This window comes from Trichechus manatus, unplaced genomic scaffold (genome assembly GCF_000243295.1).
Source record: "Trichechus manatus latirostris isolate Lorelei unplaced genomic scaffold, TriManLat1.0 scaffold00011, whole genome shotgun sequence".
NCBI lineage: Eukaryota > Metazoa > Chordata > Mammalia > Sirenia > Trichechidae > Trichechus > Trichechus manatus.
Window position 1 is genome coordinate 25,059,512 of NW_004443947.1, and position 25,721 is coordinate 25,085,232.

At 43.9% G+C, this 25,721-nt stretch overlaps 2 protein-coding genes and 1 non-coding gene across 10 annotated transcripts in view; 2 read left to right on the forward strand and 1 right to left on the reverse strand.

Moving 5' to 3' along the window:
- CYFIP2 (cytoplasmic FMR1 interacting protein 2) overlaps positions 1 to 25,721 on the reverse strand; it is a 164,263-nt gene that overhangs the window by 45,924 nt on the left and 92,618 nt on the right. For all 8 annotated transcript variants that reach the window (XM_004371261.2, XM_023726555.1, XM_023726554.1 and 5 more), the window contains 4 exons: positions 24,817 to 24,904; positions 9,964 to 10,107; positions 8,708 to 8,798; positions 6,831 to 6,961 (listed from right to left, as the gene is read on the reverse strand). In XM_004371261.2, the coding sequence (XP_004371318.1) occupies positions 6,831 to 6,961; positions 8,708 to 8,798; positions 9,964 to 10,107; positions 24,817 to 24,904 (454 nt within the window). The remainder of the gene's footprint in view (positions 1 to 6,830; positions 6,962 to 8,707; positions 8,799 to 9,963; positions 10,108 to 24,816; positions 24,905 to 25,721) is intronic.
- Positions 17,348 to 17,418, forward strand: TRNAG-UCC (transfer RNA glycine (anticodon UCC)). The gene has a single exon. It is a non-coding gene; the product is annotated as a tRNA-Gly (tRNA).
- On the forward strand, positions 21,747 to 24,751 carry FNDC9 (fibronectin type III domain containing 9). Its single transcript, XM_023726565.1, has one exon. It carries the CDS (start codon positions 22,120 to 22,122, stop codon positions 22,807 to 22,809), a length of 690 nt encoding a protein of 229 aa, XP_023582333.1. The 5' UTR covers positions 21,747 to 22,119; the 3' UTR covers positions 22,810 to 24,751.

Consider the following 25,721-nt stretch of genomic DNA (forward strand, 5'->3'; position numbering starts at 1 on the left):
AAAAAAAAAATATCTGGAAGAATATCCTTTGGAATGTGAACAGTGATTATATCAGTGTGGCAAAGTGGTGATTGGTTTTTGTTTTCTTCTTTCTGCTTCTCTGGGTTTTCTGTCAATGAGTTTATTTCAGCTATATAATACAAAACACAAAATTAAAGACAAGGGGCTATAAAGTGGAAGCAGGGGACAGAAGAATCAGATGCGGGGGATCTCAAGACAACAACGAAACAATCCGCCAAGCTCAGCTGAGCATCTCTCTGTACCTGAATGTGCTAATCTTAAGGATCTTTGGACTCGAGAGTTATGTCTGGTTCTCGTTCCAACTCCTGCACTAGCTGTAACCTTGAGAAAGTCACCTCCCTCTTGGGGTCTCAGCTTTCCCTCTGCAAAATGCAAGATTGCACTGGATCAGCGGCTCTTAACAGGGGGAAGGAAGACTTATCTGCCAACCCTTCCCCCAGGGAATATTTGGCAATACCTAGAGACATTTTTGGTTGTCACACGCGGGGTAGGGGGATGCACCTGGCATCTAGTGGGTAGAAACCAGGAGGCTGCTCAACACCTACAATGCACAAGGCACCTCTTCCCACAACAAAGAATTATCCAGCCCAAGATGTCAGTATGGCTGGTCTGGCCTTGCCAAGAAACTCTGCCCCACTGCGGTTTCTGAGGGCTTTTCCAGCTCTGACCGGCATTCGATTCTGTGAGTTTGGGCCCAGACTCTTCTCACCTTGCATAAGACCAGTAACGCTCTCAAACAACTGGCCAGAGTGTGACTGCGGCCCACTCAACCAAAAGGAGGAGAGAAGAAATGAAAAATTGAGGCAAAACCAGAGAAGACTCTTAAGTCCTGGGCTAGAGGCACTGCAGAAAAAGGCAAGACAGACCAGCTGTCTCTTTCAGTCGCTCACATGAACAACTAGGGCCCTCTCCTGGTGGGTGCTGGCATAACATACAACAGGCTGATGTCTAGGAAAGCGCGCAAGATTTGAAGAAAAACTCGACAATTGTGGAATATTTCCCTAATGAACACCTTATAATTCTCCAGGATAGGAAATACCGGAGGGAGTACTAGACATGAATAACACGATTTCTTTTAAAAACACAACAGACTTACAAATAGATACTTAAATGCTGATTCATTTCAGATTGGATACAACAAATTTATTAAGTACTCACTGTGTTTGTGCCACCAGGGACTCCACAGCATTACATGATAGACATAGCATTACTGAGCAGGAGGGAAGGAAGTTTCAGTAAGTGGAACTGGGACAATTTGATATCAATATGGAAAAAAATGAAATTAGCTGAAGGAAATGAAATTTTACTTCTTACTAAATACAAACATCAGTTCTCAGTGAATAGCAGACATAAATGCAAAACCCGTTTTTTTCTAAAATTTTTAGAAGATAACATATATTCATTGTTTTGGAGTAGGGAATATTTTTTAAACAAGTCACAAAAACACCAACAACAAAGGAAAAGAATGATAGGCTAAGACGTCAGAGCTTACGTTCATCAAAAGACAAGTCATGGAAATAAATCTGCAATACATGTATCCGTAATATATAAATAAGTTCTATCTATAAATCAATAAGAAAAAGATAACTCAATTAAAAACCAGGCAAAAATGTAGAGCACTTTAAAAAAGAGGGTTTCCAAATGGCCAATGACATATGGAAAGAAGCTCTGAATTGCTGTCATCAGGAAAACAAAACCATGATTAGATATTACAACATGCCTACCAGAATGGCTAAAATTAAACAGGACAAATTCAAGTGTTGATGAAGATGTGAAGAAATTAAAATTCTCGCACATTGTTGATCGGAGTGTAAATTGGTACTGCCACTTAGTAAAGCTGTCAATCTCTATGGAAGCTAACCATATGTCTACCCATTGGCTTAGCTATTCCACTACTAGGTTTGTCTAATAGAAATGAGAGCATATATCATCAAAATATATACACATGAATATTCATGCCATCGTTATTCATAATAGTCCCAAATTTGAAACAACCCAAATGTCTATCCACAGCAAAATGATGATTCAATTATTCTAGTCATACAATGACAATCTATATATAATGAAAAAGAATGGACTGCAGCTACATTCCACAATATGGATGCCTCTTACAGATGTAATGTTGACTGACAGAAGCCAGGTAGGAAAGGGAAAACATATCGAATGATTCCATTTATATGAAGTTCAAGGACAGGCAAAACTGATCTCTGGGGATAGAAGACAGAATTATGGCTAGTTTTGGAGCACAGACTGGAAGGGGGCATGCGGAAACCTTCTATGGTTGTATAAATGTTCTGTAGCTAGACCTGGGTGGGGGTTACATGGGCATGTACCTACATAAAGCTGTATACTTAGAATTTATGCATTTGACTGCACGTATGTGATACCTTGTCCTTGGGTGCTACGAAGGGTTAAGTGCTTGAATAACCAAAAGGCTGGCAGTTCAAGTTCACCGAGAGGCACCTCAGAAGAAAGTCCTGGTGATCTAATTCCAAACAGTCAACCATTGAAAACCCTATGGAACACAGTTCTACTCTGATGCACATGGAGTCGCCATGAGTTGGAACTGGCTTGATGGCAACTGTTTTTTTAAGATATACCTTAATTAAAAACACCAAAAACAATAAAAAAAAACAAACCACAGAGTTTCTGCACCAATGCTGCAACCTGAATTTTGAGAAATATTTATAAACACCTAACTTAATGAAGATTACTTTATTCAAGTGATCACCTTTTCAATTTATACTCCCTCCAACTACAAATGAATGGTATGTAATAACAATTTCTGTTAAAAAATGTACGCCACAGAAAAAGAGAAGGTATTTGTAGCAAATATTACTGAGATGGAACCCATATCAGAAAAGACTGCAAATCTATTAGAAAAAGACCAATGACATAACAGAAAAATTAGCTAAAGAAATCTCACTTTTCCCTTCCAGCTTTTCTAAAGCTATCACATATTACTGCTGTTTTTAAACTAATGTTTAGTTTGACAATAATACATGAATATACTTTCCTTGTAAAAAATTAAGACATTACAGGTAAGGCTGGAGCCCTTGTTGACCTCTAACCCTGGTCCCCCACCCCCTACTTCCTAGAGGAAATTACTGTTAGCTCTTTGCTGTGCTTTTTTCCTAGATTTTTTCAAAGTAATGCTATTTTGTGGGATTTTTATTTATTTTATACATATGGCATCATAATGTGTGTATTGTCCTGGAACTTGCTTTTTTCACTCAATATGATGTCTTTCACCATTTTTCTATGTTGGTATGTACAAAGCTACTTTATTACCTTATTCTTTTTAACTGCTTTACAGTGTTCCACTGAATGGATGTTCACAATTTATATAGCAGTTCCTCTATGGATAGATATTGAATATTAAGGCATCTTTCTTTCTTCTCTCTTTTTGGCAATTAGTACTCTTTAAAGAGAACAACTGCTATTTAATATTTAAATTAAATATTTATTTAATTCCAGCTTCTTAACCTAATCAGATTCAGAAAGCTCATGCCTCATTTTAATCTCAGAAAGCAGTATCTCAGCCTCGGGGATTTCCACAGTGGTCTAAGTAGAAATGGAAGCATGTAGGTTTGTGGAGCCCTCACCTCTGCTCTGTAGTCCCCCATCCCCATAGCTGGGACAGTACTGGAAACCTATGTTTCTGTTCTTATGCCTCTTCTGCTGATGTGCTGTGTGACATCATGTGAGTTCCTCCCCTCTCTGGTTCTCCATCTCCTCACCTATGAACAGAGGGGGTTGGAGCTATGTACTTCTGCGGTCCTTCTCAGCTCTGAAGGTCTTTGATCCTCAGTGTTCTGTTGTCCCCAGTGATATATGCAACTGACCATCCAACACAGGGGTGCCTGAGAAAAATTTTTCCTTCCCTTGCAGCTCCATAAACAGTCCGCCTCCTGGGTCTTCACAGGGGAAACTTAACTGATGCTCGCAGAGTCACAGCACCTCATGAAAGGAGGTGCTAACAGGGGACACTTAGGCCTTGAGCAGTTCTTCCTACTTATCCCTCTGGCTTCTGAAGGCCTAGTTTCCATAGCAATCTGGGCCCACTGAACCATATTAAAAACCTGTTATCATAAAGAGGAACTATTAGCTGTCTCGAGAGTCCATTTGAAGGGGGAAAAAGAGAGGCAATTATTCCTTACAGAGGAAGAGCAAAACAGTGCTTGTTTCAGAGACTCTCAGATGGGTAAGGGCCTGAGAGCGACTGGCACAAGCCCCTCATTTTAAAGATGGGGACACTGAAGTATGGAGTGAATCCTTTCTGGCTCTTATTCTGAAGCTCTCTCTGCTGTTGCTTCCTTCTCATTTCTCTGTACCTTTGTTCTATCTTCTTAATTCCTCCCTACCCTCTTCCCCATTCTCTGTGCCTCCAAGATGATCTCTGAATGGGATGACTCATAGCCGTATCCTTCCTTCATCTTCTAGTCAGTTCTCTCGACAGCCAAAATGGCCTTTTAAAAAAAGGAAATCAGATCCTGTTACACTTCTGCTCATGGAGTTTCTGAGTGGTGCAAATGGTTACACATTCAACTATGATTCAAACCCACCCAGAGGCTCCTCAGAAGACAGGCCTGGCAATCTACTCCCAAAAAATCAGTCATTTAAAATGCTAAGGAATATAGTTCTACTCTGACACACATGGGGTCGCCATGAGTCAGAATTGACTCAATGGCAACCAACAACATTCTTTTGTTCACACCGTCCAATGGCTCCTGATGGTGGCCCATGGAGCCCAGCTGCCTCTCCCACCGCAGTTCCTTCCTCTTCCCCTTTGCCCCTTCACTCCAGCTCACCCTGGCATCCTTTCTGTGCCTCAACGGCACCAAGCTCTGTCCTCTCTAAAAAAGCACACCCCCTACCAAGCCCATCACTGTCTATCCATCCTATTACTCTGTTCATTACTCATTACTCATAGCACGGATCACTATCTGAAAATCATAGTTTGGTTGTTTATGTCTTTGCTTATCCCCGTCACTGGATAAAAATGGTAATAATTTGTCTCTCGTGTTCACTGCCATTTCCTTGCCACCCAGTGTCGTTGTCTGGCAAAGAGTGGGCTCTCGATCACCCCCCCCTTTTTTTTTATACTTTAGATGAAGGTTTACAGAACACACTAGCTTCTCCTTAAACAGTTAGTACATATCTTGTTTTATGACATTGGTTAACAACCCCATGACATGTCAGTACTCTCCCTTCTTGTGCTTGGGTTCGACCCTTTTTTTTCTGGATGAGTGTATGGATGGGTGAATGGATGCCAAAAGATTCTCACTGCATCCTGAGGATTAGGCTTCTCCTACCAGTGCTTTTCCTACCACTGCTTGGGGCTGTAATAGTCACTGTTGTACCTATAGGATTGGGCCCACCTGGGGACACCACCCATGGAGAAATACTAAGACAAATTGGAGTGCACTGGGGAGGAATGTGGAGAACAGAACCTAGAAGACGGCCACCTCCGTGACTCAGCCCTGAGGGTTGGCTAGGATAGATGAAGGGTCCAGTGGGAAAGATCGGGGACTAGTTCTGTGTGGTCCTGGGGGGGGGGGGGTCACAAGGAGGTGTGGTTTGCTCATTGTCATGGATTAAACTGTGTCCCTCCCAAATATCTGTCAACTTGGGTAGTCCATGATTCCCAGTATTGTGTGATTGTCACCATTTTGTCATCTGATGTAATTTTCCTGTGTGTTGTAAATCCTACCTCTATGATGTTGATGAGGTGGGATTAGCGGCAGTTAAGTTAATGAGGCAGAACTCAATCTACAAGATTAGGTTGTGTCTTAAGCCAATCTCTTTTGAAATATTAAAGACAGAATCGAGCAGAGAAACATGGACGGGACTTCATACCACCAAGAAAATAGAGGCAGGAGCGCACACCTTTTGAACGCGGGGTCCCTGCACTTAGAAGCTCCTAGAGCTGGGGAAGATTGATGACAAGGAACCTCCCCTGCAGCCCACAGAGAAAGAAAGCCTTCCCTGAAGCTGGCACCTGAATTCAGACTTCTAGCCTACTAGGCTGTGAGAGAATAAATTTCTCTTTGTTAAAGCCATCTACTTGTGGTATTTCTGTCATAGCAGCACTAGATGACTAAGACACTCACTATGATAACTACCGCCAATTACTGAGCTCTTACTATATGCACTTTGCAAGGTTATGTGCTTTCATCCTTTATACAGGGCGGACTTATTATCTCCCATCACAGAAAATGAAGATAATTTTATATGTTCTTCCTTCAGCCTGGATCAGTCTTCCCTAGTTCTCCACAAGGCTAATTCCTGCTCATTCTCCAGGTCACCTCTTCAGGGAAGTACTCCCTCACCCCCAAGACCACACCAGTTCTGCTTTTTATATTCCAATTGGGCCCTGCATTTGTCCCATGTAGCGCTCATTATAATTGTAAATGCATGATTTCTTCGTAAACACTTGCTCAACGCAAGTCTCCCCCTCTAGACTGTACAGACACTAGACAGTGCCTGGCCTGTGGTAGCTGAGGAATCATTATTTGTTTAATGAATGCGTGTAAAACTAAGACTCAGACGATGGTCAAAGTCCTGCAGCTAGTGAGTGGTGGAGCCAGAAATGGAACCCAGTGTGTCCGACCCCAGTCCTCTGCTCCTTCCACAGTGTTCTAATGGTCAGAGCTGTCTGACAATGGATAGAAAAGTAGTGCACGCCCCACCATTGGGAGAATACCAACCTGTATCACAGGGCCTCAGGGCAGGGTGCTGAGAGGGGCTTTCAGGATCTGGTCGGGGTAGGGGGGTCCCGTCCAGCCTAGAGACATTCCAGGACTTACCAGAGCTTGCTCTATGAGGAGGCAGAACAAAATGGCGTTGCCCACTTCCCTCAGACTCTGGAACACGTCTGTTTTGAGTTCTGCGTACTCAATGATGTCCTTTAGCTGGTGGTGGAAGAATTCCAGGATCCCTGGGAGAAGAAGGGGAATGGTCACCAGGAAGCTGATGCTGCTCAGCTGGTTTATGGGAAGTGCTGACTGAACTGACAGCAGCCCCACACCGACTAGGGAGAGCAAAAAGCCAGATCATGCATCCCGTTGTATGTGGCCCAGAGGTGGGGTTTCTTTCAAGGCTCAGTACCAGGAAAAGCTCAGGAAGGTGGCTCGAATCCTTTTTGGAAGAAAGGAGATAAACAAAACAAACACACAAATGGGGCAGTCCTGGATCTTTCTCCAGTTCCTCCAAAGAGTTACCTGAATTCCTAAAAAATGATAGGACATTTACTTGTTATTTATTTGGAACATTTATTGATAGGTGCTGGATATTGTACTTAGCGCTTTATCCACAATGTCTGATAATTACACTCCTAACAATGCCCTAATTAGACACTATCATCCCTATTTTTCAGATGAGGCTCAGAGATGGTAAGTATCTTGCCTATGGTCACACAGCTAGTGAGTGAGGCAGCTGGGACTGAGAACCAGGGCTTCTGGCCCCAGCCCTTTCCTATTCTGAATCACACTGACCCAGCACCTGACATCTTGGGTTTTGCAAAAACATCATGTGCTAAACTTATGATCTTCATCTTCCCCCAAGCCCCATTCACCCTAAGGGAAGGAAAGAATTATTTCTCACTCCAGAAGCTGAGCGGCAGACTCCTGTTTCCTGGCTCACCTTAGATACATCACTTTGAACCCCCACCCAGAGCACCAACCTCCTCCAAACGGGTAAATGGAAGGATTCCTAGAGGTGCTGAGCTAATGATGGCCCTTACATATAAACCTTGCTATTCATTATCTGAAGGAGCCCATACAGTGGTTAAGCGCTTGGCTGCTAACTGAAAGACTGGTGGTTCAAACCAGGGCTTTGAACTGGTTTGAACCGGTTCAGCTATGGCCAGCAAAGCAAAACCGAAACAGATCCGAATTTTTAAAATTTGGGTTAACCGGAACAATAACCAGAATGGGAAAAATTATGGGTCGAAGCCCTGGAATGGGAAACTTGGAAGAGGTGTAGCGAGCCCTTTCAGGAGCCTGAAGCGCGAGACCAGATTACTGGCAAAACCGTGGAGAGCGACACGCACTCAAAGCAGTGCCGCTGGCTACCATCTCTGAGCCGGGCTCCGCTGTTTCTGCCTCTGCTGAAAATCTGACCGGCAAGAGATCTGGTTGCTATACAATGCGTGAGTTGCTCTTGTTTTCTAAGAGAGAGATTAAGTTTCTAGTAGGGCTTCGACTTGCAATTTTTCCTGTTCTAGTTCACCCAAATTTTAAATATTCAGGTCTGTTCTGCTTTTGCTTCCTCGGCCATGACTGAACAGGGGAGAAATGGTGTCAAGCCCTGGTTTGAACCCACCAGCTGCTCCACAGGAGAAAGAGGTGGCAATTTGCTTCTGTAAAGATTACAGCCTAAGAAACTCTATGGGGGCAGTTCTACTCTGTCCTATAGGGTTGCTAGGAGTTGGAATCAACCTGATGGCAACAGGTTTATTCATTATTTAAAGACTTTCATATTTGCCATCCTTTTTCAGCTTCCCAAGAGTCCTATGCGGCAGGATGCAAACCCAGGGCTTCTCACTCCTTACCCAGTACTCAGCTCCCAGGCATGTTAGAGAAGCAAACACTACAAGGTAGATGGCCAGAGGCACCCCCACCATGGGTGGGGTTTGGGTTATTTTCCTATCACCAGCCCCTGCCCCTACTTTCCCATCACCAACCTGGGGAGCCATATTCATGCCGGGGCAGGCGGCATATCTTGGGCATCACTTCTATCAGTGTTTTCACATACTGGAGAATCGTTCCTTGGAGCTGACAAAAGAAGAAGACAAGAACAGTGAAACAATCCACTGCTGCTGCATGCATGCCTCTGTGGGCTGAGTGCTAGGCTACTGGGTGTGTGGAGGGTCTGTTGGGATCTGTGGGTAAGGCACTGCTCCCTGACAGGAAGAAGCTGTTCCCGCCCATAGGGAGTAGATACGGTCAAACTCAGCAAATGGTCTATAGAAGACAGAAAGGGGAGTCTGCTCATTACTCTCTCGGGCACACAGACTTCAAGGAGGGCACATTGCTAGGCATGGCATTTTTCCTGGGGTTAGGGTGCTTAGATAAGACCCAGACGCACAACTAAAAATGAAACAGGGCCAGGGAGCTGTGGAGGTTGAGACACATTATCTAATTTAAGCACGGAAAATACATGGTACATTAATCTCTCCTGTGTCCAAGGCAGACATCTTTAATCAATTACCACATTTTCCTATTTTACTTTGGATTCAGTTTTAGTCTTTAACAGTCTGTAGCTCCACATAGCTGCTACCAGAGAACTGTGGTTAACAGGTGAATCCTGTTTGCTCTTTCTGACCTGCTTATATATATTATTTTGTTGATTTCCCTTTGTCATCTCAAATCTTCAGGATAAGCTGGTTGAATGCTTCAGCCTTGCTACAGTAGTGTTCATATGAACATACTTGGGGGCAGCGTGGTAAAGGGATACAGAATTCCCTTGAGGCCAATGAGTACGGATAGCAGCATTTAGCAAGAAATCCCAAGGGGAGAAGTGTGGTGATTGATTAGAGATGTCTGTCATGGGTATGGGAGGAGACGATGACAGCACATGTATCATGGATTTACTGTGCTCAGATTAGACAATGCAGCACAGGAGGGGAGCATGAGCAGTCATTAGCAGGCCCTCAAGGTCAAAATGAGGATTACTGAGTTCAGTAATCATATAAAAAGAGTGAGTTCAGGATCACTAAATAGGAGGCAAAGCCCCAGGTCAGAAGGTGCACAGAAATGTAACAGAGCGATAGGTCAGAGCAACCAAGGGACATGGGTGAAGGACTTTCTGTTGATTTCTATAGACAGAGCCGGAGTGCCTGTGACTTGTTTTGACAGGCCAGGTAAAGAGTAAAGGCAAATCTTGTTCATGTTGACCCCCCCTGGCCACCTCCCAGGTCTCATTCAGGCTTCTCCTTACCAAGCTCTTGACAATCTTCAGCAGTTCCTCCATGACCACAGCAATGCCCTGGTAGCCCAGGAGTCTGCAGATAGTCTTGAAGTGAGGGGGCCCCACAAAGTTCCTGTAGGAGCTGTAGATGTGGCTGTAGGCAATGTTGAGTGGCTAGAAAACAGGGGTTGTGGCAAAGTAAGTGGCTGAGTATGAATGGACGCTGGTGTGAGGTCTTGCAGTATATGCTTCTCTGGTAGAAGGAACGGGAACCTGAAGTGATCAGCTGTCTTTCACTGAGGACCCCTGTGAATATGTTTACAAGATGTTGGCCACGGAGAGAGGTGTGGTCAGTGACCACAGGATGCAGCAAAGGCCACTCAATGGAGCAGCTGTTCCCTAGCAGAAGAGGAGAAAGAGCTTCTAGGCAAATGTCCCTATTACAGGGACTCCTGCCACCTATGACTGTCCATACACAACCAAGTCTTGTAGCCATGATTTTTACAAATTGAATGAGGGGATGAGAGGTAAAATGTATGATTTTCTTTCTCTAGAGGCATTTCTGGTACTAGAAACTGGCTGGAAGAGCCATTTGAAAACTCAATAGCTCATTTGACATCTTCCTACTTTCAGTTGCTTCCATCTATGACAGGGTGCTGCTGTCTTGGAAAGGGAACAGGCCAGCAAGCCAGGAGATGCTGATGAGTGTGTAGGAAAATCACTTGTTTTTGAGTCTCATTTTCTTCATCTATGAAATGAGGAAGTTAGAGTAAGTCAGTGGTTTCATGACATTTAAAGTGGCAGTCCAAAGGAAAGATGTCATGGAAGCGAGTATGTGAAACAGACAAGAGTGGGGCTGCTGTTTTGGTGATGGTTGGGGGCCTCAGAGCCCTGGCCACCATCTGGCCACCTCCATCTTCCTCTGGACCCTGTGAGACATCTTCCGTGAATCCTAGGGCTCCCTGGAATACACTTTAAACAACCTTAGAGGAATTTCTGTAAGATCCCCTCCTGTCTGAGAATACATGACCAAAATATAGGGCCCTAAACTGGTTCTATGAGTTGGAATCAACTTGACGGCAACAGTTTGGCTATTTTTGTTGTTGTTGTTGTTTTCAATTGGTCTCACTTGGTTGCTGAGACTGTACTAGTTACCACTGACTAATACTGAGTTTGTGAAATGCTGCCATTTATGCAGCTCCTCTTACTCCATAATGTGAAGCCTTCCGTGTGCATACTCATTTAATCTACACAACAGACGTATGTGATAGGGACCATTCTTAGTCCCATTTCACAGATGAGGGAACTGAGGCTTGGGAGGTAAGTAGCTTGCTCAAGGCCACACAGTATGTAGATAACTGAGAGCTGATCTGAACCCAGATATGGCTGACTCCAAAGCCCACACTCTTGACCTCTAACAGTGTACTTTGAATGTTGAATTCTTACATAAGCCATCCCCAGTTTTTTTAGATAAGGTTTTACTTCAAAACTTAGTTCTGAGTGTAGTTTTCCTACTGGAATTGCATAAATTTTCTACACAGAATGTGTAAGTATGGGAAGACCACATGTGACACTCTGGATTAATTGGCTAATTGGAAGTTCTACATGAACTAACTAGGGCCTGTAGTGATGCTTTTGGAGGGCTGCACGATTCTGAACGGCCTCTGGAGCCATCGAGGGAAGATTTAATTATGATCAGTCTAGTTTTTGAGTTAAGTGAGTTTTACATGTATGAATTATTCTAAACTTTGCCAAACAAGCATCAAAATTACGTTGCTGCTGTTGTTGGGTGCTGTCGAGTCGATTTTCAACTCATAGCAACCTTATGTGACAGAGAACAATTGCCCCATGGGGTTTTCTAGGCTGTAATCTTACAGAAGCAGATTGCCAGGTCTTTCTCCTGTGGAGCTGCTGGATGGGTATGAACTGCCAGTCTTTCCGTTAGCAGCTGAGCACTTAACCACTACGCCACCAGGGCTCCTTATTACAACTATCCTACACTTGATCTTAGCCAAAAGGCTAAGAAGTGATTCCTTATTACAACTATAAACCAAAAAAACCAAACCCATTGCCGTCGAGTCGATTCTGACTAACAGCGACCCTACAGGACAGAGTAGAACTGCCCCATAGGGTTTCCAAGGAGTGGATGGTGGATTTGAACTGCCAACCTTTTGCTTAGCAGCTGTAGCTCACCATAGCTCTTAAACACTGAGCCAAGGCTCAGTTTAGTACTCTCTAATAACAAGGAGTCGTGAAGAATTAGAACACTCACTCATTCACCAGGCTGACTCATAGCGTGTTTGGAAAGCCAGTGCCTACGAACTGGGAGACTTGGAATATGAGAACGTGCGGTATGCTCTACCTAAACCCAAGGAGCTGCCCCTCAGTATACTCTGACTGAACACAATATGAGGTAGGGGATGAGCCTGAGGGAGGGACATATTTTATACAGTTACTAAGGATTTCTAAATGTTATGGGGCAGAATGGTTCATGTAGGGAAGGGAATATACCTGACTCAAAAGCATAGTGTTCACAGCAAAGCCTAGAAGTATACAAACTGCTAAGTTCAATTAAGCCAACCACGTGGCCAGGCTTATTTTGCAATTTTTAACATGTGGGGCAAATCCATCTTAGTGCCCCAGTAACAGGCCACATTATCAAACAGGACCAGAAATAGGGTGAGGTGCGTGAGGTACTCAGGATTTTAGGAGGTGCTCACTCTCCTGAGTTCATCCTAGTCCCGGCCCCTTATCACAGCTCCATTCTGTATTCTCATTTCCCTCTCCAGAGATGAAGAGTATATTGCAGACACCAAACCAATCATGACTTGCCTCTGGGAGAGACAGGAGATTGGTTTGGAAAGAGGCATAAGAGAACTTTCTAGGGTGATGGAAAAGTCCCACATCTTGATTAGGTTGTTGGCTACACAGATATATTATTTGTCAAAACTCAGGGAACTGTATACACACTCACGACCTGTATATTTTACTGTATAAGATTATACCTAAATAAAACCCACTGGGCTATGACATAACCTAATTTACTTCCCAATGTTTACTTCTATCGATTATAAAGCAAAGCCATGGTTTGGAGCAAATCCCGAAGAGGGCCCCAATGGGTTGGCTCTGCTGCTTGAGGCTGCATAGGACTGGGGCTTGGGGTTAGGGAGGTGATAGCTCAAGAGTACAGGGCTTTTTCTGAAGTGATGAAAATGTTCTAAAAGTAACTATGATATGGCTGCAAAATTCTGCAACTATACTAAAAACCACTGAACTATAACCACTTTAAATGGGTGAACTGTATGGAATATGACTTATATCTCAGTAAAGCTGTTATGAAAAATGAGAGCTGTCCAACAAGAGGTTGTACTGGGTAGAGTCCCTCATCGCTGGAAGTGTCCGACTGGAGGTTGAGAAACACTCTGTTGGGTTGTCAGAAGGGAATGGTGTCCGGGGCTGGAGTTGGAATAGACACACTCCCTTCAGCACCCCCGCTCCCATGCATTCTTCCTGGAAGCTCTTCTTTCCTAGCATCTCCTCAACCCTCACCACCACCCAAGGAGCTTCTGGCGCCAAGTTTCTCTTAGTACTTCCCAGCAAGCACAAATAAAAATATATTCAGATTGATGGAAACTGTTCAGCAACCCTTCCCAGTTCTAGGCAGAGGAGGAGAGTCATTTTGGAATTGTTCTACCACACACAAGAGTTTGAAAAATCCCCCTATACACCTGCTCAGTGCACTTAGGAGGCTTCATGTTGACATTCCTACATCAGTCTTGGATTCTGGTCCAGACTGGCAGTTCAGGCCTCAGCTGATGGCCCAAGTTCAGTAAAGACCAGCATGAAATGAGCAGAATTCAAATCCTCCTTCTAAGCGACCAAGCCCCCTCCCCCCATACCTCCCCCATCCCCCCAGAACACACCACACACGTGCAAGAGGAACAGCACCCACATGCTAAGAGTCCATGCACAGACATCCCCTGAGGGCACCCATCTGACCTGCTGGCTCAATAGGAGGCTGGGCCCTATTGAGAAAATGTGGGAATATGGGAGCCTGGGCATTTTCTGAGGTTTGGCAAAGAAAAACAGGAATGCAACATGACTTGAGACATTGGAAATGTGCCACAAATCTCATACGCTGAACCAATCCTGCTAACTGACTCAGGTTAAAATCCAACCTGCCTTACTTTAGAAACTAATTATGTATCTTATCTGTTTAGGATGGTTCACTTCAAATCAAGCTCATTTAAACCTGCACTGCGTAAAATAGGTAACTTTATGAGCACTCAAGAAATAAACCCTCCCAATTCAGGAATTAGTGCCAGGTTATTACTGTGGGGCACAAGTGTGTATTTTGTTAAGAAGCAAAACCAGTATTCTAAGGAGAAAAAAAATACAGTGAGTTTGACCTGGCAGATCGCGGTCACCGTAGCAGGATCTGCACAGGAACTCTGAAGCATAAGGTCTCCGTCTATCACCAGATGGTAAACACGGCCAGGCACTCCAAACAAGGAGGGCTATTTATTTGGCAAGCTGAATTTGCAAGCAATTTGCATCTCTGCTTTTTGGAATCATAATTGCTGTTTTCAGAGATCCCAAGAGGAATTAAAACGGTTTCCAATTTCCTGTTTTAGTTACAATTTCTCTAACATTCCTTGAGTAATCTGAATACTGTCAGCCCACAAACACAAACATAGCTCTCTAATTCAGGTTGGAGAGCTGCATCTCAGCTCTCTAAAACCACTGCTAGTAAATGAAGCCTGGAGGTAATGAATAAAAGCAACATTGTCCTTGTCTGGAAAAGTCACAGGGTAAGATGGTGTTACGGGTAAGTCTCCAGTTACAGGTTCAAATCCATTGCTGGAACGTGGGTAAAACTGCTGATCCTCTGTCCCTTCTTGACATTAGGTGAACTGCAGGGTCGGGTCTCCAGAATCTAGTTCTGATTCCTTCTCGGCCTTCTAAGCTCAGAGACTGAAAGATCCAAGGGAGTTGCTGTAGAGAATTCAAGAAATGGCGCCCCTTCCTTTCTTATCTCATGAATAAAATGCTTTGGAGAAGACAAGAGGGAAAACAGTAACCGAACCTTCCTGTTCTGGGGTATCATGTCAGCCCCCTGATACCTAAAGATGCTAACATATTTGGAAAGAAACCAGTGGCACCACTTTCTTTTATCATTTGTACCCAGATGATGACACACAAGTGTATAATGCTCTGCTGTTTAAGAATGTTCTCACATATTAATTCCTTCATAACTGCCCAGGTACATTAGTTTCTCATGGCTGCTGTAACAAATTACCACAAACTTGGAGGCTTAAAACAACAGAAAGTTTCTTCTCTCACACTCAGTTCTGGAGCCAGAAGTCTGAAATCAGTATCACCAGGCTGAAATCAATGTGTCGGCAGGGCCACACTCCCTCTGAAGGCTCTAGGGGAACATCTGTTCTTGTCTCTTCCAAGTTCTTGTGGCAGTTGGCATTCCTTGGCTTGTGGCTGTATCACCCCAGTCTTCAAGGTCAACATCTTCAAATATCTCTGCTCTGTCTTCACATCATCTTCTCCTCTCTATGTGTCAAATCGAATCTCCCTCTGCCTCTCTCTTATAAGGACCCTTGTTGATTGCATTTAGGACTCACCTGGATAATTCAAGATGACCTCCCCATCTCAAAATCCTTCACTCAATCACATCTTCAAAGACCCTCTTTCCAAATAAGGTAACATTTACAGGTTCCAGAGATTAAGATCTGATGTCTTTGGGACCATTATCAGCCTACTATACCAGGTAGAGCAGGGACAATTACCCCAATTTAACAGAGGAGGAAGCTGAAGCCCAAGCAAAGTGAAGAGACTTGCCTGAGGAGAAATACAAGATGATATTCTGCCATACCTACTGATCATTAAAATAATAAAATTCTTCTGGATTGGTGGGTAAAGAATGTTGCAGAGTCTGGGATTGGTACCATGCAGATGTGAGAGTGGGGGTGGGTGCAGTGGCAGCGGGGCATGTGGTACTGCTGATGGTGTTGTCAGGGGCTAAGGTACAGGTTCCCCTGGTGAGGCCATGTGGGAAATGCCAGTATCCAGGTACACACCCAGTTGAGATGGACCCAGTTTGCAGCAGCAAAGCACTAGGTCCTGCATCCTAAGGACTATCATTATAATGGGGAAGTCATTACAAGAGTTCGCTGAGTTTCTCTGAGGCCAAATTGTGGCTCTGACAGGGGCATCATTTAACTACCGGCAACCAAGTCCAACAAAAGATCACACCAACCATTTCTAAAGGCCAAAAAACTATTGGAAAATCAGTGGGATAATTTCATAAATAATTTGCATCACAATTTATATCACTTAGGAGGCAGTTTAATGATGAAACCAGTTGTTGTGGGATCAAAAACGACTCATGGCACCCCTGTGTGTGTCAGAGTAGAAACGTGCTCTGTAGGGCTTTCGATGACTGATTTCTCAGAAGTAGATCTCTAAGTTTTTCTTCTGAGGTGCCTCTAGGTAGACTTGAACCACCAACTTTTTGGTTAGCAGTTTATGATAGACTACATATGTATAATTTATTTTCTTTTGAGAGTATATTTCTGAAGTTTTGATTCATATATTAGATTACAGGACCAGCTGTCAAATGTTTTTCACATTTAACATCATGCCTGAGTGACACAGCTCTTAAATTAACCAGAGGTACCTGCACTCTGGACTTCTGACTCAAGAGAGGGATATTCAGAAGGGAAACATTTGCTGCCTGTATTTCTCCAAATGTATTTAATGTTTTCCCCATCTCTGCTGGCTACATTCAGGTGGCTGGATGTTCTCTACAAGGTCTTTGAGTTCCTTGTCTGTTACCATTATTCTGGAATCTACTGGGAAGCTCCATTTCTACTTCCCAAGAGAAGCCACAAGATGAAGAGCTATCACTGACTGAAGAACCACAGGCCACAGAACAGTCAAACAGAATAGCAGTGTATCCAAGAGGTTGGCTTGGACTCAGGCTCTCAAAAACAACAGACCTAGGCTTAAAGTACTGCTCTGCTACTCCTTAGCTTTGTGATAATGGTCAAGTGAATTAACCTCTCTGAGCATTGATTTCTCCCTCTGTAAAATGGGAGAGTGTGGATGAAAGGTGAAAACACATATAAAAGGCACCAAAATGTTCCCAGTGGTTATCTCTTAGTTGCATGAGTTTTACTGTCTTTTTGGAACTTTTCTCTATTTTTTAAATTCTGTACAATAGGTATGTATGTTGAAAAAAACAAAAACAATAAAGGCACTGTAAGAAAAAAAAACAGGGCAAGGAAATACAATGCAGAAAGCAAACTCTGCTCTTTCTAACCTCTCGATGAAGCTACAACCAGCTCAGGAAATGGCTCTGACCCGCTGACCTTTTCTTCTTAATAACAACAGTTTCTAGGCATTGGTGGTTCAGTGGTAGAACTCCCACCTTCCATGGGGGAGACCTGGGTTCAATTCCCAGCCAGTGCACCTCAAGTGCAGCTACCACCTGTCTGTCAGTGGAAGCTTACTTATTGCTCTGATGCTGAACAGGTTTTAGCAGAGCAGCATTTTGTCCATTGCACATGAGGCTGCCATGAGTTGGGGGTTGACACGACAGTGACTAACAACAGTGATAACATTCCCAAGCTCAGCACTTAACAGACATGGGTTCAACCAATTGTAACAACAGCACCGTTCTTTAGTTTGCTGTCGAGTCGATTCCAACTCATGGCGACCCCATGAGTGGAACTGCTCCACAGAGTTTTCAAGACTGTGGCCTTTCAGAAACAGATCGCCAGGCCTCACTTCCAAGGTGCCTCTGGGTGGGTTTTTGAACTACCAGTCTTTTAGTTGGTAATTTAGTGCTTAACCATTTGTGCCACCCAGAGACCCTATAACATCACTATAAGGCAGGTATTGTTGATATTCCCATTTTACGGATAAGTAAACCAAGGCACAGAAAAGTGAGGAAATTTGTCCAAGGCTACATATCCAGGATTTGAACCCAGCCTGGGGTTCCAGGGCCTGTACTCCAAATCATTACCTCCCTCCATGTACCAATCCAGGTTTGGGACCAAGGCAATAATCTCACATTATTCCTTTACTGCCACGTTCAGGGGGGTGAATCAGGACTCTGCTCTTGGCTGATTTCCTCTGCAGTACTTTACCACCAACTGGGGACTGCCTGGCCTGACAGCTAAGGAGGCTGCAACTTGGATATACTATGGTAGGATCCTCCCTGATGATGGAGAAGGAACAAGCTTGCCTGGGCACTGCCTCATGAGGCAGGGGTCCTCCGATGATGTACCTCATTTGCCAAGGGCTCTACTGCCTCCTCTGGGTCCTGGACTCAGAGTCAGGGACCCAGTTTCCACTCCTGGTATCAAGTCCTGTGGCCTGAGGAATGTCATTTCTTCTCTCTGGGCCAGTGAAACAAGAGGACTTCTAGGCCTCAAGTCCTCTGAGAGTCTTATTTCCTCAAACATAAAAAGCTCGTGGTTAAAATTATGTCATCTGAGAACATTAAAACAAATTCTCATTTTCTGAGAAAAAAGGTATGTGTTCCACCTCACCACTCTCCAGGCCCCCAAACTCTGGTATTTTTATTCCCCTCAAACTAACCCTTTCAGAAGGTGCCTACAAAACACCCCTATTGGCCTTTCTGTGAGAGGACTTTTATGCCCTGCAGGCAGTCACCACTAGCATCCAGGAAGAGATGCTCTGCGTCATTACAACAGATTTAAGGCAGGCCCCTGGGAAGACCCAATGCCAAGGGAGATCCACAGGGCAAGTGTTTCATCTAGGAACTGTGGATGTCCAAGACTTCATATTCAGAGACCCTGGGCCAGGGCAGGGTTCTGTGACTCACCAGCTAACTCTTCTCAACATTTTGATTGTTTCTGACGTGAATCACAAAGAGAACTTTATGGGTTGGTTTCCTTGGATACTTTGGCTAAGAACCAAGAAGAATAAAGCTGACTTTTTTAAACACATAATTTGTGTAAAATAACTCATATCTAAACTATCTGAGCAACTTTTCATCCTCTAATTCAGACATGCTCTGAGATCTCAATAGAAAGGTGGTAGCATGTTCTTAGGAGCCCTGGTAGTACAGTGGTTAAAATGCTCAGCCGGTAACCAAAAGGTCTGCAGTTTGAACACACCAGCTGCCCTAAGGGGTAAAGATTACATCCTTGGAAACCCTATGGGGCAGTTCTGTGCTGTCCTATATGGTCACAACAAGAACAAGTGTGTTCTTATAAAATTTGGAGTGACAGGAAGGGAATGGAATCTCAGAGGCAGATATATTTTTGTGGGAAATGAAAATAGGGCAAGAAGGCAAAGTCAGGATTTTTGAAAGGAAAGGAAACGTTGGAAATAATCCAATCGAGGAAGACTAAATAGTTTCCATTTCTGGTGTCAACTCCAATTGATTGGTAAGCAGTTGCCTGGGATGCTTGTGTTGAAAAGGACTCTGAGGCTGTTTCTGAATCCAAATAGAAATACTGCCATGATGGCGGAGCAAGCCTGATGTGGGTTCAGGACTGAGCAGGGACAGTACCCACACCCTCTATTTGCCACCAGATCTAGCCCAAGCTTTACACATGATAGAATTGAGGCCAAGAGAATAAAAAGGTTTTGACCAAGGTCACATAAAGAGGTAATGCCACAGGAGGCAAGAAGAAGGAAAAGGGTATAGAGGTAGGGTAGGAAGCAGGGGTGAGAGGGGATAAGGATGAAAACTACTGTTTTAGTTGTGGAATAACCAAGAGGAATATCTTCCTATTTGAAACCATTGTCCAAAGAGGATCTACATGGGGCAAGAAAATAGGGAGAAATGATACTGGCCAATTAAAGAGGAGATGTAGGAGCCTTGGAAGAATCAGTACCATCCTGGGGATTAATTTTCAGAAGATTGTTTTTTGTTTTTTTTTGGCCAAAAGAATGACAGCTTCTCTCCCTGAGCAAAAGCTTTTCCAGAATGGTCCCTGAAAGCATCGTGCGTAGAGATGCCTGTAGGTTGCCATGGTGAATGATGCTGATCTGGAGAAATGAACAATGTGAGCATTGGGGGTGACAGTGGGATTACTCAGACATTGGTGAGAGGTATCAGGCATCGCCCACAGCAGAGGAGGGGAGAAGGCACCATTCTTTCGGCTTTGGTCTACTCTGCCTCTGAGGCTGAGCTCTAGCTGGATACACTGCCAGCATCAGGTAAGAGGCATGGATGGCGCTTCTTGGAAATGTAAATAGCTTCTTCTTTCACACTTGCCTCAGAGAAGGGCTAGGCATAGTAATGTGAATAGCTCAAAATAGGGGGAATTTAGAAACAGAAGTAAATAAAGAAGACTGATTTGGTCCTAAAAACCGAGGATGCTCTAGTGTCCTGACAGAGCTATTAAAAATGTCTGCTGTGGGGAACTCAGTCTGCAAAGCCAGCTGGCATCAGATACAGGCAAACAGGAGAAAAGATTTGTGACAAGAAGTGTGATTCCTGCTTACTCCTGATGGAAGGGTTTTACAAAGGTAGTTGCCTATGTATCTGAAGTAATGAATTAAGCTTTTTTGATTGTGGCTGGAAGTGGGATTACAGGAATGTGTGGAGTGTTGGGGTGGGGTGGGCGGGTGTGTAAGACAAGGAGACCAAAAGACAGAGCATGAATACTTGGTCTCAGTCTCCTTGCAATGACCTTCCTCGGAAGGATCTGAGTATACCTGTCTAGTTCCTTTCATTACTTATTTTCCTGGGAAGAAATTTCCAGCCGAATGGAAAAGAACTCTTCCCCCGTCCCGAGCATCTTAATTCACTGTCATCTTTAGAGAAGAAAAACAAGGATTGAAAAATTACTCAACACTGCGTATCTTTCCGCACAACTCTCCTGGAAATACGGACACAAAAATAGGTGAGAGGGAAGCAGGGGAGAAAGAAAGGAAGCTCATAATAGAAATCAGTTTGGCTTCATATCCAATTCAGGGTAAAATCCTAGCAACTGCTTTTCACTGTGTTACTGCAATCTAAAGTGAAACCTGTATTTCATGTCAGAGAGGAGGAGCAGAGAACAAAGCAGGATGAGACTTATACACGAACATATTTTAGATCAGGGGAAATTCAGTGGAGGGGAACTCTATCTCTCAAGTAGATAGAATTAAAAGGAAACTAAAAAGCTTGAAAATGGCTCTCTCTTGCTAAAGTGGCAGGGCTGGCAATCTAAAGAGGGTTCATTTGAATTGTCTGGAAAAAACAGCAACTAGGTCTTAGCATCACTACCTCATTTTGCAATAACGGTCAGTTGCTAAAGCCAGCAGCCTTCCATCTGGAAGTCAAACAGTTGAATGGCTTTGAATCTTAGTTCTACTTATCAGCTGACTGACCTCAGATTGCTTATCTGTGAAGTGGGGATCCAGCACAGGGAGTATGTTGAAGAATCAAGGAAATTTATTATTGCATGTCAGGCAGCTAGCATGGCCTGCGACATAGTAACTGCTCACTATTGGTAGTTATTATTATTTACAGTACCAGTAGTAATAAGTAGTAGTAGCTATGCTAGTATTAGGAGCTGATTCTCCACCTGTGAAACTGATGTCCTAGGTACCACTGGTTTTGAAAAAACAAATCAACAAACAGTACACGAGCAGAGGTTTGGGGGTAAAATCAGCTGCCAGCCAGTGCCGAAGCGAGTCTCCTGTTACCATGGGCATCAGAACTGGGAGGCTGAAAAAGCAATGGGCAGAATGCTCTAGATAACTGAGCTTACATCATTTAGAGCAGCAGCAGGCCAAGAAGGGAAATTTTAGGTGAAACAATTGCTTGACCGAATGTCACAGAGTAGATGGGAACTCTGTGGTGCCGATTTCTCCTTTTATTCTTCCTCTTCCTCCTCCTCTTCTTCTTTTTTTTTTAAGGGTTGGGGACAACGTTATCTCTAAAGGATATGAACCAGGGTGGGATGAGCCTGGGGGATATGGGTGAATCTTGTTTAGGCCTGAAGTCCACCTTGGCATGAGACATGTGCCACTTCTTAGCTATGCATGCTAAGTAACGTAACTTCTTGGCCTCCGTGTGTCTGTAAACCTGGACGCCCTATTAGTCCCTGTAAAAAAATCAATAAACGGTGGCTATGATCATTATAAATAAGTACTTAGATTGGGGGATGTCACTGTTCACTTTGATCTGGTTTCAGAATCGAGATGAACATCGAGGTTGGGAACGTTTCTTATTCAGGAGCCATCATTTCCTGGTCGTCCTTGGAGCCCTGCCTGGAGGACTATTACCACATTATGTATAGGCCCAATTGGAACAGCATCTTCTCTGGCTATCTTCGCTACAGCTTCCACCACGAGGAGAAGGTGCCTCGAACGATCAGCTCTGTGGTACTTGAACATCTGGCTCCTTCTACTCTCTACTTCTTGTGCATCAGCTGCAGAAAGATCACCTTCCCCTACAGGCACTACTGCACCATGTTCCACACGCTGGATAAGAGCCCACTGGCTTCTGGAAGCTCCCTGGTGGACCCCCAAATCTCCCTTTGGGTGCTAATGGCCATTCTGCTGGCCTGCTTCACAGCCGTCTTAGCCTTCATCTGCCTCCAGTTCTGGTGCATCCGCTGCCATGAGCCTCGGTGGTCTTACAGAGCGGGCCACGTGGAGGAAGCCAACGGGCTGGTGAGATGGCCAGAAGAGGTGCCAGCTCTTGGTCAGAGGGAAGACGACTTGCAGGGGCTCCCCCTGGTGGAGATGCCACGCAGGAACTCTGGAGCTGCTGCTGAATCGGAAGAGGAAGCTGCCGAGGAAGCTGCCCAGGACGCCCCCAGGGAGATCGTTGCCTTACACAGGGAGGGCAGTGATCAACCAGCCAGGGTGCCTCAGTGTGGGGAGTGAGACGTGGGGAGGAGGCAGCCCACATCATGTAGTTGAAACACTGCACACAGTAGGTCTTTTGTAAAAAAATTTGTCTATAGAGTACCCATTTCTCTCCCTGCAATGTCAGTGCTATTTAGTGGAAGAACTGGTTTGGTGAATGCCCTATGACAAAGCTTCTCAAACTCGAAAATATACACCCTTAGGGTGCGCTAAGGGAGAAACGGGGCATCCCTTCAGGAGAGTCCATTGTGAGGCACAGTTAAGAATTAAAAGAATTACCTTAACATTAAAACAAATAGGATATACTATGGAGGGAAAAGTAAAATTTGCATGACAAAAATACAATACTTTCAGGAAATTTTTTAGTTGCAGGTGGGCTCTTTGAGCTATACTTTCAGTCTGCTGGGCAGATGTCCAGTCTCCTCTGCTGTGTAGGGGGATTATGTTGGAAAGGTGTGAGAAGCCTTGCTCTAGAGTTTTCCAAATCCCAGACAATCACACACCACCTTGTACCTCAGCTTCATTTTTTTTTTTTAAATCATGGATTATCTTTACAGTTAACGATTATTTTTCTTTAAAGTGACTCATTTTTAAACCTTGAACTTATTTTTAAAAGATAGCCTTGTATTATTCTATAAATAAAAAACCCAGTATCCTCCTGATATAAATAGAAAGGAAGATCTATAGGAATACATATAATGGAAACAAATACTAATAAGTTCAGTTTAGATTCTATTGCCTGCTAAAGGTTTCGAGCTTGAGACCTACTCTCTTATCTTTGATAAAAAGGGAGATAAACAAGTGTTGGAGAGGTATTAAAGATATTAACACCAAAATCTGACTTCCTCCTTGATATAATCATAAGGTTTGAAAGATAATTGAAAAGGGATTTTTTTTTCACTTCATGAGTAAATATTATTTAATTCCAGTCTGTGAACCACCTGTAAGCTTCCCTTGATTTGAGAAAATTGTCTTGACCAGATTGGCTGTGCTGGAGAAGACCCTGCCCTCTTCCACAATCACCCTAAGATCTTCTAAACCCCACTTTGGGCCCAACTCCTGGGAACTCATCTTGGTTAACCACACTTCAAGCAAGGACTCCTGACCTAGAGAAGAACTCTTTCTAACACTGTTACAGTTACACCATCAGTTCCTCTTCTAAATCTATTTGTGCTTTCTTTTTGAGAATGGGGTCAAGAGTGGCCATTTGTATTCCATTGCAAAGAAAAATTTTGGCATTGTTTTGTTGATCTACTTAGCCCTTTCAGTGGCATTCTTTATCACTCCATATATACCCTCATCGTAAGGACGAATCTCCTACATACTTAGTGGTGTTGGTGAGCATTTGTGAACCTTGTCCCCCTGCCCCACCATGGCTGTGAAAATGGAACCCGGGGAAGGCAGAGATTGTCTGTTTTGATCTCTGGTGTATCTCCAGCATGCAGAATCTGGCATTCAGTGGGGGCTTAATAAATATTTGCTTAGTGAATGGCAAAAAGGACTGACTGGCCTAGAATAGGGACACTGGGAGGGTTTAGTTAGAGCCAAGATGTGTACATGTGAGCAAGCGCAGCAAAGAGCCAGAAGACCTATTGCTCAGCTCCATCTCCAGCCATCCGGGATTTCCTTCAAAGCTCCACCTTCCCAACCTCTTCCTGTTTTCAAATCCCTTATATTTATGGAGCACAATACCCAGAACCACAGGACGATACTGAGATGAATCAACTGAGAAACAGGAGAAGGGAAGCCAAGACAAGAAACCCCACAGACCTATTTCCCTGCTCACCCGGTGAAGTCCTCACCTCACTGCTCCCACCCAGGTTCCTGCCCTGCTAGTTCTGTGTTCGCCCCAGCCCTGCTAGCTGTGAATGAATAAAGGTGAATATACTCGCAATTGTTTCTGCCTGGATCTCACTGCTGCCTCTTCATCTCCACACCTTCTTGCTTTTCTGATTCAGGGATCACTTGTCTATTTGTTTTCTCTCACTAACCCTTTTACAGGTAGGACATAGCAGGATTACTCACCTTGGATCCATAGAGGTAATAAGGCTGGACATTAGCAGGTTTATCTCTTTGTGGTTCTTGCGTGAAAGGAATGGCGGTTCGGACAAAACTAGTAGAAGAGAAGAGATGGGGCAGAAATTAATTTGGTCCTAATATTGTTCTCCATGGGACATAACAGAGTGGGAGCCCTTCTTGCCCAGGTGAAGTTTCACACTGGCACAACAGCACCCACCATTTCTTAGGTGGTTGTCTATAAAGCTACCAACCTCTCCTGACATCCTTTCATTCAACCACTGTACCCTCTCCATAGATGGGGAAACAGCAGTCCAGATTTACAAGCTTGATGTGGGGCTTGTGGCTGCTTAGAAGGGCAGTGGGCTGGCCTGAAAATGGCCCTTTTCCAGGACTCCATTCCTTCAAACCCAGCTTAGTTTATCAAGAACAGGGGCCAGCAAACTTCTTCTGCAAAGGTCCAGACTAAATATTTTAGGCTCTGTGGGCCATACAGCTTCTGTCACAACTACTTAATTCTGACACTGCAAGGTAAAAGCAGCCACAGAAAATACATAAACAAACGAGTGTGGCTGTGTTCCAATAAACTTTATAAGTTTCAAGGAATTTTCACTTGTCATCAAATATTATTATTAGGGTTTTTTTTTTTTTTTAATCATCAAAAATGTCAAAGCCATTCTTAGCTCATGGGCTGTGCAAACACAGGTGGTGGCCTGGATGTGACCTACAGGTTGTAGTTGCTGATCTCTGCTCAAGACAGTTAAATGTTTCAATTCTTTAGAGAACTAGAAGTCTGTCTTGCTAAGTGTGTGGATTGAGATGCCTTCGTGGATTCCTTCCTTAAGTGTGTGGATTCAGTTGTCTTTTTAGATTTCTATCCATTCAACACGTACTTATGTAATACTGGCCCTAAG

Bases quoted from the DNA above. Each gene is read 5' to 3' on its own strand.
- FNDC9 (XM_023726565.1), top strand. From the start codon at position 22,120: ATGAACATCGAGGTTGGGAACGTTTCTTATTCAGGAGCCATCATTTCC.